The sequence below is a fragment of the Salvia splendens genome, chromosome 14 (assembly GCF_004379255.2).
Source record: "Salvia splendens isolate huo1 chromosome 14, SspV2, whole genome shotgun sequence".
Taxonomy (NCBI): Eukaryota; Viridiplantae; Streptophyta; class Magnoliopsida; order Lamiales; family Lamiaceae; genus Salvia; species Salvia splendens.
This window is the reverse complement of record NC_056045.1, coordinates 18,194,950-18,208,665: the sequence shown is the minus strand read 5'-3', so window position 1 is coordinate 18,208,665 and position 13,716 is coordinate 18,194,950. Positions and strand designations below refer to the sequence as shown.

Genomic DNA, 13,716 nt, shown 5'->3' with positions numbered 1-13,716 from the left:
TCAAGCCTTCCTATATAAAGGGAAGGAAATGAATAATGAGGTAGCTCCCAATTAGCTCTTATCATCAAATTTCTCTTCCGGTTAAGTCTCGGGAGCTCATACACTCTCCGATCCTTAGATTCCGTTCTACACACTTGGATGAGGGGTTTAAATTCTGGCTGCGGTGGTGGTTTTAGTCTACAGTTGAGCTGTGTAACACCTGTGTAACACCGTCTCATGTGGGCGAAGAAACAATTGCCTTTTATTTCTGTTTGATACAATGTTATTTGAAGTATATTCTGGTTTTTACTGCGTAGTTATTGGAAACTGATGTGAGTTGTGACCTCGATTTTGTTTTGATGTTATGCAAGCTTATGGATTTCCTTTACTTGTCTTACTACTGATTTTGAGTCATTAGATGCGTTTAGCGATGGATTAGCTATCTAGATTTTGAAGTAAGTGTGTTTGCGCTGGATCTGTGTTCGCAGATGTTAGATTTCGGTTTGTGAAGTATTTCATGTTGGAAGGTCATAGGATGCTTAGATCTAGTTATTTAACGTTTGATGTTACCGATCTGAGTTCGTTTACATCTAGTGATGGCAGATTTGAGTAGGATTTGATTTGGATCTCGTAGATCTGGTTAGTTTTTTTGCTTTGCATGATTATGACTTCATTCGGCTTTCTATGTAATTCCAGTCGATCCGTTAGATTAGATCTACAGCCTTAAGTTTATTCTTTGAGTGTATGTATTTGCAAAATTGTTCGCTGAATTAATGATGTCTGAGATTTTGTTTATACTTTGTTTCTCGTCGATTACCTGAAGATGATGAAGTCGTTATCGAATTTTTACTTTATCGTACGCTTTACAGGGGATTGGTCCCCACTTACTTTTACCTTTGTTTGGCTATTTCAGGAAGTTCAGTACGAGTCTCTCAGTTTCAATCCAGTTGACCAGTCAGGGATCGCAAGTGGTCAACCAACCTTAGTATGGTTTAGCTTAACGGATCAGTTTAGTTGAGTTTAACATCGTTCAATCAAGTAGGAAAAAACTTAACCCACTTGCATGCATGGCAGCAACCATCCCCAAAATATCCACAACAAATGAAACACATCGTCTATGTGGGATTTGACCCTTACTTCCCTTTACTAATTCATAGTATTGTGGGTTAAGGTCTTGAAAGCCCTGGTTCCGGTTCGTGCGCCCAGCGACACGAAGATTGGCCTCGTAGAGTTGACTTGATCAACTAAAATTTTGTCGCTTGATCCATTTGCAAGGATTCGCATACTAAAGGATGACATCCCATCTGGATCAGTCGAGCGTATTAGCTTGATCAGTTTGCACCAATCATTTCACTATTGAGCGCGTACGGTCGGAGTAGCCAGAATCGATCTTTCAAATGGCGCCGCTGCCGGGGATGATGGTGTTTTTACATATATTTGTTGCATGAGGTTTTGGTGTATATATTGTTAATAGCTTTATATTTTCTTTTGATTTTTAGATGAAGATAAGAAGATCAGATTACGAGCATTAGAGACCAACAATCCTTCCACGATGAACGGTGACGAATTGGTCGAGTAGAGGAATGATAGAGCATGTCACAACCCGTCCTGGATTGTCAACCGCCCTGTTCGTTGGCACGGAGCAGAGTGGCAAGCAATCGGATGGACGCAGTATCACGAGTCTGGTTAAGAAAATTTAGTGTAAATAATGTGGATAAACTTTTACTTATTTTTTGTGTTCCGCAGTTGAAGGACAGCGAGCCCAGATGGCCAAGGAAAGAGGAGGTAGAACCAATGACCGCCCATTCCAAACTAATTGTTGCCTTATCAGTTACCTCGAATGCGAGCAGAGAAGAAGGCCATGGCACAACCATCGAGGGTCAATTGGGATCAACAACCACATCTGAGAAGGGAAGAACCGACATGGTTAACGACCAGGAAGATGACCTAGAGATAGGCTCACTATACGCCCACCGAGAGAGGGAACCACCGCATGCTATTGCCACCACTTCAGGAAAAAAGGCAACATATGTAAAACCCGACCTTCTAGCCATCCTGCCTGTGTTCTTGGGAAGGAGCTGTGATAGTCCATACGAGTTTTTCCATGAATTTTACAAAATCTGCAGGGTTCAGGAAAGGCCCACTGGATCGAGCGAGCATGACTTTAAGTTGAAGGCTATTTCGCTCTCTCTCAAAGGGGAAGCGAATATTTGGTTCCGGAGGCTACCAGCCGACTCTATCAAGACATGGCCAGATTTCAGGAGGATGTTTTTGGAGCAATTCTTCCCAGTAGCCAAGACAAACGCACTCCGGAAGGAGATCCAAGGAGTTACACAAGGTTATGATGAAAGCTTGAATAAGTATTGATCAAGATACATAGGTCTATTAGACGCGTGCCCAAACCACCATATGTTGGAAGTAGAGATCTACTCGAAATTCCATGAGGAAATGAATGAGGGAAGCAAGGATCTGGTGAACTCATCAAGCGGAAAAAGTTTTTCCAAACTACAGGTTAGTGAGGCCAACGTCATTACAGGGAAACTTTTTTACGCAAAAAGGTCCTATGATAACCCACAAGCTGTTCTACCCCAGGGAGATATGGTGAAAGCGGCAACAGGGGAAATGACAATCAACTAGAGAGTTGAGTTGACAAGCTTGAAAGAGCACTTCTGTCGGCAATTAAGAAGAAAAACCCGCAACTTCCCTCAGTCAAAGCCAACACATTGACTGACCAAGCGGATCATTATCCAATTACAATGGGGCTGTGGAGTTCGAATAGAAAATGGAATCCCGGGAAGCAAGGAGAAGCACCTTGGAGAGAGTACCTACACTGTAGGTGGGTTGAAGGCAACTCAGACCAGCCTCAGCTAAGCTGGTCAAGTGGAGACCAACCTGAGCAGTACTCGCCAAACCCATATCCGAATGCCACCAATGTGCCTCCTCATCAAATGGGATATCAAAGTTACCAACATCACTCACCCCGATATTACCCAATTTTCTAAGGGTATGAACTCACCCAGCCGAAGTCATTTTCCTTCATTCCGAAATCATCTCAGCCAGCCTTGGAATCCTTATGGTGAAGGTCACCTCCCAGAATGGTCAAGGGGGGACCAACAAAACCAGAATCCCCAATCTTGCCAAAGCTAATTCCACCATCGACACCCCAACGCTCTATGCGACCCTCACCATCAGCAAAACTCTGATCGATCCCTGAGTCCAAATCAGCATGCACAGTCTATGGATAAGAAAATTGAAGAGTTAATTGCCTCTCAACAAGGCATGAGGAGTTGCCTGAAATCGAACAATGAATTAGCGCTAGGAGTGCAGTACGCCCATGATAAGCACAAGGCCAGCATAGACAAGATGATCAAGTAGTCCAACTAGTTGACTTTATAAGGGAGATGCAGTGGGATTCCGGAAGACTTCCGTCGATGGAGTGTGAACTGGACGAAGCAAATGTAGGTGCAATTACCATGAGGTCAGAAACATCGAGCAATGAGCCTGAGTGGGAAATATCACCGGAAGATCCTGGAGAGTTGAAAAAGGCTGAAACACGCTAGTGGAAGAGACCTTTCCAAATGAGACTGAGCTGATAGCTACACCTCGAAGTGAGGAGGTGCCTAAAGAAGATCTAGGGGAAGCGACTGTAGTATCTCAAGAAGTGATGAGGAAGGAGGAAACCATAGAGCACCTTGGGAAACCTGAAGCGACCCTATTTTGTTTCCAAATCATAATACTGTGCCCGCTCGGTGAGTATGTGAAGGAGCTCACATCTGGAAGGACGAGTGAGGATCCGAAGCAGGAAATAATCGAGTCAGAAACCCCTGTTGTACAGACAGAGATACCATCTTCAGTAACCGACGAGTAGGAATGGTGCGACAAAAAGGGAAGACACGTCCAAGGAGGCAAGAGGAACGGCAAGGGAGAAGCAAGGCAAATTTACCTTAGGGAGCTGGAGCGATGGCCCAACGTGATTGAAAGGAAGGATCCTTCTGACCATAGTCTGCATCCCAAGAAAAAGAGAAAAATTCAAGGGACTTTCAAGAATCATAAGAAAAAGAAAGTGACAACACTTATGACGTACCATCAGAGGAACCCATGGGAAGAAGGAACTGCTGAAAAGGGGATTATTCTAGGTGTTTCCCCTGAAGAATGTTTGCATCGTAGTACGGCACCCCTTCAACAATACTTAGGAAATTAAAAATGACCTAAAACTATATTTAACTAGATGATTTTACAGCTTTATTTGGAAAGTAAACTGCTTGAACTAAAGAAAAACTAAAATAGAAATTAAGAGTTTTTGGACGAAAGATTGTGTAAACGGGGATTGAAGCTTCAGACTATGCGTGATAGAACATATGGCGTTCGTCGGAGGAAGTAGTGATCTGGTACAATTGAGGAGTATTACCCTAGATTTGGCCTCCAAATTAGACTATTTTTGGCTCACAAGCCATAGATTAGGCCTCAAATTGCAGTAATCAGTTTTGTATTAATAATTCTATAGGGATTTTAGGGAAATCCTAAGTACGTACGCTAACAGGAAAAAAAATGCACGAAAAAAATGTATTCCCTCTGTCTCAACTAAGTTGAGACATTTCTTTTGGACACGGGAATTAAGAAAATATATTAAATGGATTAAATGAAGATAAAATAAAATAGGAGAGAATAAAGTATGAGAAGGAATAAAATAAATGTTGGTTGTTTTATTTTTTGCCAAAAATGAAATTACATAACTTAATTAGGACATTTCGAAAAGGAATACGACTCAACTTAGTTGGGACATAGTGAGTGATTTCTTCAAACTTGCAATATGATGATGCCCATTGTTGTTTTAAATAATCCAAGTTCAATGTATATAAATGACAAAACAATGTAATATGCACTAAAAAAAACAACAATTTCACTTACGAAATTTTTCGTCGGTAATTCCTATTTTATGTCTGTAAACAGTGTAGTCAATGGATTACCGATGAAAATTTTCCATCGGTAATTTACATGTCGGGTAATAAGTATTTAGTTGTTGACTACTGGCATTCCATCGGTAATAGTCAAATCCGCCCTAACTTTTTCATTATATTTCTTAAAACTGTGCTGAGTCAAAGTGTGACATCTAACTGCAGACGGAAGGAGTACTAGTTTACAATACCAATTGAAGCACGAAAAAAATAATGAATCGGTGATAAGCTAACACGAAAAAAATAATGAATCGGTGATAAGCTAGCCTATATACTACATAAACTATTCTTATGGTTTGTAAAAGCCTTTAGTATTACCACATCCCATAATAGAAGATGGCAATTCACTCACTCTCTCAACCCCTTCTTCAAAAACAACTCCCATACCCATGAAGAAATGTGACTCTATATGACAGTGGAATGCCCACACATTAGGGTTATCTGCTTGGAACCTCAACGCTGTCCATCTGAACGGATGCACTACCACCGTGTTCTTCATGATGGGATCCACCAGATCGAAATTCACGGCATCCTTAGTTGCATTAAAATTCCCCACACTGTATCCCAACACCCAGAAATCATGCCCGTGCAGATGCCACGGGTGCGTCTCGCTGTTATTCGGGTTCTCTTGGACCACAGAGATGTTGTACGTGGCGAATTCGTGGCCGTCAGACAACCAGCGCTGGTTGAATGCGTCGAGTAGGTTGTGCTTGTAGGCGATTAGGTAGGGAGTGTGGGGCATGTTGAAGGACACATTATTGATGGACCACCTCCAGTACCCGTCCACGTTGTTCTGCGTGTTCAGTATCACGATGGTGCGGTCGGATATTTGAGGCGGTGGGTGGATGAACCCGCGCCGCGCCCTGATGGCTGCGCTCTGGGCCAGTCTGGGACGTCTGTCGTCCCAATGGGGCCCAACAGGCGGGGTAGTGGGGGGTACCTCCGCGGGTGGTTGGGGTAGTAGTTTAGGATGGCGAGGCCGTTGGTAGTGTTGCTGGGTTGGCTGACGATCTTGTCGTTGATCCAGTAGTTTCTAGAAGGATCCTGATCGGCAGTGACCAGGACAGAGTAGGTTTCCCCAGAGTAAATGAAGAGATTTTTTACAACGAATGACTCCACGTAGTGGCCATCGGCTTCCACGACGGTCATGTTGTGGCCTTCGATTTCGAAGCTAAGAGCGGAGAGAGCCGTCAAGCTGCCGATCCAGAGGTGGTAGGTCTTGTCGGGTACAACTGTGACATCGTAAGGTGCACACTCGGGATTGGATGCATTGCATAGCGCAGTTGGCGTGCCCGGTATGCTACAATCGAATTTTCCTCTCCCTTGAATCAAGATTGATTGGGAAAAATTAAATACTCCATATTAGTATTCGTTCAATTAATTTGCCGCTTTGATTAAATTAGTTGGTACATCAATTTTTCGATAAAAGGGTTATAAAGAAATTAAAAAGGAATGGTACCTGAGGCTCTCTAACCCAGACAAAAGGAATTGATGAGAGACCAAAAGATTGTTGTTTGCTGCTATTGTGATACCAATCGTTGAGGATGATACTCCTATCATAGTCGTATTGAAATGGCTCTAATTCTCCTTCATTAAGCAATACTCGAAGCGACTACATCTTCTCTTTGCATACCATAATGTGCATGGTACAAATATGTTCCTAGCTGCAAATATATCCAAAAATTAATATAATCATGGCTTTTGTTATAATACCTTCATTAACTAATTAATATTCCATCCGTCCATAAAAAATAGTCTTGTTTTGCCATTTTTGAATATTCACAAACAATAGTTTCATTTCTAAAGTGAAAAGTTTCTCTCACATACTTTATCCACCTTTTCTCTCTAACTCTCTGACTTTACCTATTTTTTCTCATTCTCTTTTATTTTACTAATTTGACATTAAAATCTGTGGCGTCTATAAATGAGACTATTTTTTGTGGACGGAGGAAATATATTGTTTTTTTTGGCTTGACCGCTGGCGGGCCTATTAAGGGTCTTGGGGGGGGGGGGACCCATGGAACCCCAACAATCCCAAATAGTAACATTAACTATATTCATTCCAATCATGTATCTACTCAGTTGCGCAAGCAGTCAGTTGTTGCGTCTGTGAACTTCACAGCATGTGTTCGATTCCTGTCAAGCTCTCGAATTTTCATATCATTTAATTATTTCATCTCATTACTCGGCTACGACGACATAACAAGATACCCTACAAAACTATCATATATTGGACCCCCAACCGCAAAATCCTGCGTCCGCCACTGGGTTTGATCACATGTATCCCGAACCAGCCTTTGGCGGAATCTGACTAACCTTGCTCGACCGGGTTTGCAGATTGCTACTGCTTCAATTTTCATTATTATACTCCATTTTTTCACAATCCTTTTTTTCTGGTGATTTGACTATGTAGATAATTATTAAATGGTTTGAATAAACTTGACCCTACACAGCAAGCGCAAGTTAGTAGACCTGCAAATTCGGGTACCCGCGGATATCCAAACCCGAAAATTCAGGTACCCGAACCAGAACTCTCAAAAATATCATACCCAATACCCGACCCTTATGTGAATTTGGGTACCTTAATACCCGATGCGGGTACCCGAACCCAACTAATCTGGTACCCATAAACCCGAAATTATTATATTTCAAATTTATTTATATTTCAAATTTATTCTTTATACAAATTATATTGTGATGAGAATAGAAATTATTAAAAATAACAGAATACTACTATTTATTGACTATTATTAAAAATCTAAACTTCAGTTCTAAATTTCTAATGTTTTAGCTTTCTCTATGTAAAATAGACATTAGACAAATAGACACTACTTAATTTTAAAATAAAAATTTTTTTGGCATAAATTGAAACATAAAAGAGATTAAAACAATTTTTTAAAACATTAAATGTACATGTAAATAAAATGGAGAAAGCATAACTATATATTTTCAAAAGATAACGAGTAAGAACATAAATAATGCAACATGAACATAACACGAATGTAAAGAAGTATTAAAGTCGAGATAATAGAACAATAAAATGTCAAAGCAACCTATACTAAATAAAAATATTTATCACAAATACATAATTGATCGGGTTTAATCGGGTATTAGTCGGGTACCCTAATACGGGTTTAGGGTACCCTAAATCTGAAAAATTCTAACATTAACTACCCAAACTAGTACCCGAACCCATAATTTCAGATTTCGGATATACCCAAAACCCGCGGATTCAATTTGCAGGCCTACAAGTTAGGCATTAACTTATTGCTTAATTTATTCGTTTAGTTTAGATTTTTTTTGTTCCGTTTAGTTTAGATTCCCCTATAGAGATAAGGCCTCAATTAATATTGAATTCCAAACATACGTAGATATTTTATACCACTTGAAGATTTATAATTCATGTCCTATATATGTTGTATAGTTTATAATTTTATATTCTGAAGAATAATATTATGTTTTTGGAGGAAGAAATTGGAGCTCACCCTGTCCACTACAAACTTGTAGACAAACGTATCAGCAGGCAGAATTGGACAGTGTCACCCCTTCTTGTTCCATCCATCCAAGGTGTACCAATCTGTAATTAATAAACCAAACCCAAATTATAAAACCAATGTTAAACAAAATAAATTTTAGTTGTGGAGACTGGGGGTATATGCTAGAGCATTTGGAAAAACAGCTTGATTGGTCAATTACTATTTAGGATCAAACTTACAATGACATTAGACTATAAAATACTTAAAAATTGCATACAATCAAGGAAAAGATCATGCAAATGTAATTCACATCACCTTACTCGAGTTGCAATTTAATAGGGGTTAAGCTAACTGGGTTGAATTTTTATCGTGTTAGAAATTTACAACCCTAATATTGACTTGTCCAATTTTGTGATAGCCCAACGAACTAATTGGTTTAAGAGTTTTATAAAAATTAAAGATATTAATTATATAACAAACATAAACGCAAATACAATTAAGCATAATTAGACATTAACAAATGTAATTTTAATCAAGTTATCACATGATGTAAAATATGAGAATATGTTATGAGGAATATTTACATGTTAAAAAATATACTACTCCATAATTTAAGAATTGTAAAACTAAAAAAAATAAAAATATAAACATATTTCAATAAATATTAAAGCATATTTTAGAATTCATAATATTTCTTATAATGAATACTGACTTTTTCTATTAGTTCTAAAGAATGCGGAAGAATTGACAGTAGTTGCCCCTCTATGGGCCAGCCAGCCCATCTGATCTGGTCAACCATATTCGTATTGGGCCTAACTCAAATTTTAAATACTAACCTTATTCGCGTTGTAGATAATTCGGGCTATGTAAGGGATTTTCTGATTCTTCGAGTAAAGTTCGTTTATCATATTTTCTGCAAATTAGATTGCTTTTTTTTCTTTCTAAAATGGGCCTTTTTCATATTTATAGAAATTAATCTGATATGTGAAATGGAAGGCCCATTTCAATCAGGAACCTTACTCGAAGGCCCATTTCAATCAAGAACTTTTCTCGAATAATCACAAAAATAGTGTCCTTATATTCTAGGTTCTTTTCACTTTCGCACACAATTTTCCCGCCATGGAAGTGGACTCCGAAAATGGATTGCTGCAGAGGAAGCAAGCGACGTACCAATCTCTGGTAAATCCGAGAAGAAAAATCCCTTCTTTTGACGATTTTCTTCCTTCGAACTGCCTCAATTTAGTCCGTGTCCATGAAATTAATGATGCTATGTTCATTCTCACCGGTTAGATTATAATTTGGGGGTTTTAATTTGGTAGGTTTTCGTTAATTGCAGGATGAGACATTTCTGATAGCAAAGGAGACTTACAAAGGGCAGCAGTACAGTCAAATTTACTTTGCAAGGCTTCATCTTATGAGAACTATGCTTTACTCTCTTTTACCCACCTGGAAACCCCATTTGCCAAGTATGATTATTTTCTGATTCTTCTGAGTAATGTTCCTGATTTTGTTGATTTCAGTTCTTATTTTCTGCAAATTAGCTTGCTTTTATTCTAAAATGGGCCTTTTTCATATATATATAAATTAATCTGCTAATGTGAAATAGGTGAAATTGAATGCCTGTAGAAGCGATTTATTGCTCTGTTTAGCATCAACAACTCTCGTTTTCTCGAGTTTCGGCTATATGGAGCTTTGCAGTTTCGGCTTTATTTTGGGGCAGCTAATTGATTTGCCTTGAGATTGTAGTGTAAATTGTAATTTCAGTTTAAACTAGAATATGTTTAACATTGTACTTTATCTTGAAATGTGAGCGGAGCTTTCATATTCAGTAGTGTTAGGCTATCATGGACTGAATGTGCTTCCCTTTTATCTGCTGCAGGTTGTAATGTGCTTGGACTCGAGCAAGGAAAGGAGTGTGTTATTGTTGGAACTCTTTATAAGCACATGAAGTTAAAACCTTCCGTACTTGATGAGTATTCAAAGGAGGTGCTGGGGTCAATACCGATTGATTGTGTACTGCGTATAGCATTCCTCAGTCTCCATTTTGATATTTTCTTTAAATGTATGATACACAGAGGTCAGCGAGCCCACTTGTACAACCCCGCAATTTTTTGCACTCTGACGACTATCTAGTTCTTGAAGATGAGAGTGGAAGAGTTAAACTTCGCGGGGCTCTTCTTTTGCCTTCTGTATATGTAACAGGTGAGAATAGCTGCCCTTGAATTCCCGAGTATGCGGTAGGGTAACATACTTTGTGAGTTTGTTGTTTGTAAAAATGTTAAATCTTTGTTTTTGTGATAATTACATAGGAATAGTGGTTGCACTGCATGGTAAAGAGACTGGAGCTGGAGATTTTGAGGTTGAAGATTTATTAGAAGCTGGCCTTCCGCACCAGATTGATCGTCCACTTAACTCTGGTTAGGAGCCACACCATTTCCATTGTACTATGAACCATGACAATCATACTTGTCTAAGCTGCATATATGGTCTGTTTTTTATAGTAAAGATAAACTCATTACTTATTCTTTTATGCCTACATGATTTTTGATTGATAGATATTGCTCTTTAGTGGAAACATAAATTGTATTATCTGTGGATTAGTCTAAGTATCTTATTTATGTATAATTAAATGGAACAGGTGAAGATAAATTTGTTGTCTTTGTATCGGGTTTAAGTGTTGGGAGTACCTCGGCAAATCCTCTCCAATTTCAGCTCTTTGTAGATCATATAACTGGACATCTAGGAGACGAAAAGGTAGCATACTATCTTATTTTCCCTGTATCACCTATCTGGGAATGCTTAACTGAATGGTAGTCCGTCTGATTCTTCACAAATATGCTATTCACCTTCGTATCAGGAACAAGGAATGGCAGCTCAGATTGTTCAAGTTGTTATTGCTGGCAATTCTGTTGAAATTGGTCGGGGGCTTCTTAATGGTCAGGTAATCGCGATGCTCATAATGATCTTTTCGAAATGTCATTGTCTCAATTATTTATCGTTTGAACTTTTAAGTTTACTATTTAACTTTTCTAAATATTTTGCTTGGTAGAACTTGGGTCCTAAGGATCAGTCAAAACTGTCTGAGCCCATAAAAGAGCTTGATATACTAATGAGTCAGGTAATTGTCTATACTTCTCATTGTACACAAATTCTGCCTAGCTACAATTTTTAATATCTCATGCTACATGCAGATTGCTGCAGGTATACCTGTGGATATAATGCCGGGAGAAGCTGACCCAGCAAATTTTGCATTGCCTCAGCAGGTATATGTTAAGATAATTACGTTTTGTTGGAGTAAAAATTCAGTGGGCTAGACATACCACGCGACATGGTGACATGATGTGTCCCTCTAATATTATTATTTGACTAGTGGAAGTAGTATAAATATAGCGATTTGATGTATAGTGACCAAAAGGTAATACACTTTGAATAATGTGAATAGAGATTTAATGTATAGAATCAAAAAGTTTTAGGACAAATGTATGGGACCAAATTTGGACTTTAGTCTTAAATCAGTCAGCTAGAATAATGTGAATAGATATTGAAAATAAAATATGAAAGATGTTATTATATGTGTGCATGTATCGTTCATAGAGTAAATTGGAAAGTTTCCAAATTTCAAGATTTTATTCCATTCGTAATAACTGAATACCTTATATAGTTCAAATCTCTATATTTCTACCACTTCCACATGTCAAATAATAATAAGTGGGACACACCATGTCATCATGCCACGTGGTGTGTCTAGACCACTGAATTTTTACTCGTTTCGTTGTATCGGATTCATTTATGTAGACTTCTATTATTAACTGTTATGTTTTTATCTCATTCTATTGTAAGCCTTTGCACCGATGCCTTTTTCCTGGGTCGGCAGCGTTTAACACTTTCAGATCCTGCACTAACCCTCATTCCTTTGAGCTAGATGATGTGAGGTAGGTAATACCATTTCGACCAAGTTTTCATCACAAGTAGATAAATTCATAGTCTTGAAAATTTTTCAGGTTTCTTGGGACATCGGGTCAGAACATTGACGATCTGGCTAAATATTCTGATGCGACGTGTAAACTTGAGTTCCTCGAAAGGACATTAAGATGGAGACACATTGCACCAACAGCCCCAAATACTCTAGGTTAAGGCTGCTTCATGCAATATTTTCCTAACTCTTTCAATTTCCGAACTTTATTCTGCGATTTTCCTTATACCAATGACCGATTAATAAAGGTTTGGCATAAGGATATGTCATATTTCAGAGATTTAACATTAGCAATGTTAACTGAGTATTGTTATTTTATCCCACAAGCACATATGTTTAAACAGCTTGACCAATTAAGCACCATTCTTCTTGCTGCAGGGTGTTATCCTTTTACTGACAGAGATCCATTTTTCATCGAGATGTGTCCTCATGTCTACTTTATCGGGAATCAAGAAAAATTCGACACTAGTGTGATCAAGGGTAATTTTCGTTTCAACTATTTCTGTTTTTTCACTATAGAACGTAGAAAGATGAATTGGGGCTTGCTTAAACTGCAGGATCTGATGGGCAAGTGGTAAGACTTGTTTGCATTCCAAAATTTGCTGAAACAGGAACAGCTGTGATGGTAAGTTCTGGTAAATGTTAATTTAGGAAGTTTGTGCTCATTATCTTAATCTTTATACCAATAAAGTCAGGTATATTTCAGTAGGGTGTTGTTACTAAAAGTAAATCTTTTGTTGATGCAGTTGAATTTGAGGAATCTTGAATGCCATGCTCTCACTTTTGGGTCTCAGTTTGATTCTTAAGTGGAAGGTATGGACTGAAAACCCTTTTCGTTGAAGGTATAATGATGAAATTATTTGATCAAATACTCATAGTTTTGCAAAATAGTTTACATGGAGTGAACAATCAAAGAATCGGATACATAAAGGTGTTGTTTGATTGCTGCCATGACTAACTATTATCATATGATAATCCATCTAAAATTAAGTTTCTCGATTAACCTTGTCCATGATTGCCTCAAATCATCCTGGCATTGTGACCGGGACCAAAAGATTTCAGAAGCTCACGTTTGTTTACAGGTGTTGGAGCTGAAGCGAAGAAGCTTCATGTCGTTGTGCGCAGGTATCTCGTCGGTTGTCTCCAGACACCGGATCTTATAGCGGTTTTAAAACAAAGGGCGCAATGTAACCGTAGTTTACTGCAATTTCTTCTTAGTTGTTGTATTTGCCAGTGTACATTCGCAAAAAAAACCTCAAATACTATAATTCTGTTGTCATGCTATAAACGTAGGCAATGGAAAGTGTTTGGCCAACCCAACAGTTTTCATTAA

At 38.5% G+C, this 13,716-nt stretch overlaps 1 protein-coding gene and 1 pseudogene across 1 annotated transcript; one reads left to right on the top strand and one right to left on the bottom strand.

The window, feature by feature from the left end:
- Positions 1–5,223: 5,223 nt before the first annotated feature.
- LOC121764281 lies at positions 5,224–8,473 on the bottom strand (annotated as a pseudogene).
- A 1,029-nt stretch (positions 8,474–9,502) lies between these two features.
- On the top strand, positions 9,503–13,716 carry LOC121766161 (DNA polymerase delta small subunit-like). The gene is made up of 15 exons (XM_042162512.1): positions 9,503–9,589; positions 9,747–9,876; positions 10,290–10,396; positions 10,486–10,612; positions 10,720–10,827; positions 11,049–11,164; positions 11,268–11,351; positions 11,460–11,528; positions 11,602–11,673; positions 12,251–12,342; positions 12,412–12,539; positions 12,762–12,863; positions 12,941–13,008; positions 13,130–13,196; positions 13,466–13,716. Exons 1-14 carry the CDS (start codon positions 9,530–9,532, stop codon positions 13,187–13,189), a joined length of 1,323 nt encoding a protein of 440 aa, XP_042018446.1. The 5' UTR covers positions 9,503–9,529; the 3' UTR covers positions 13,190–13,196; positions 13,466–13,716.

Coding starts and splice junctions, on each gene's coding strand:
- LOC121766161 (XM_042162512.1), top strand. CDS start 9,530: ATGGAAGTGGACTCCGAAAATGGATTGCTGCAGAGGAAGCAAGCGACG. Junction 11,529..11,601: donor TTGATATACTAATGAGTCAG/GTAATTGTCTAT, acceptor TGCTACATGCAG/ATTGCTGCAGGTATACCTGT. Junction 11,674..12,250: donor ATTTTGCATTGCCTCAGCAG/GTATATGTTAAG, acceptor TTCTATTGTAAG/CCTTTGCACCGATGCCTTTT.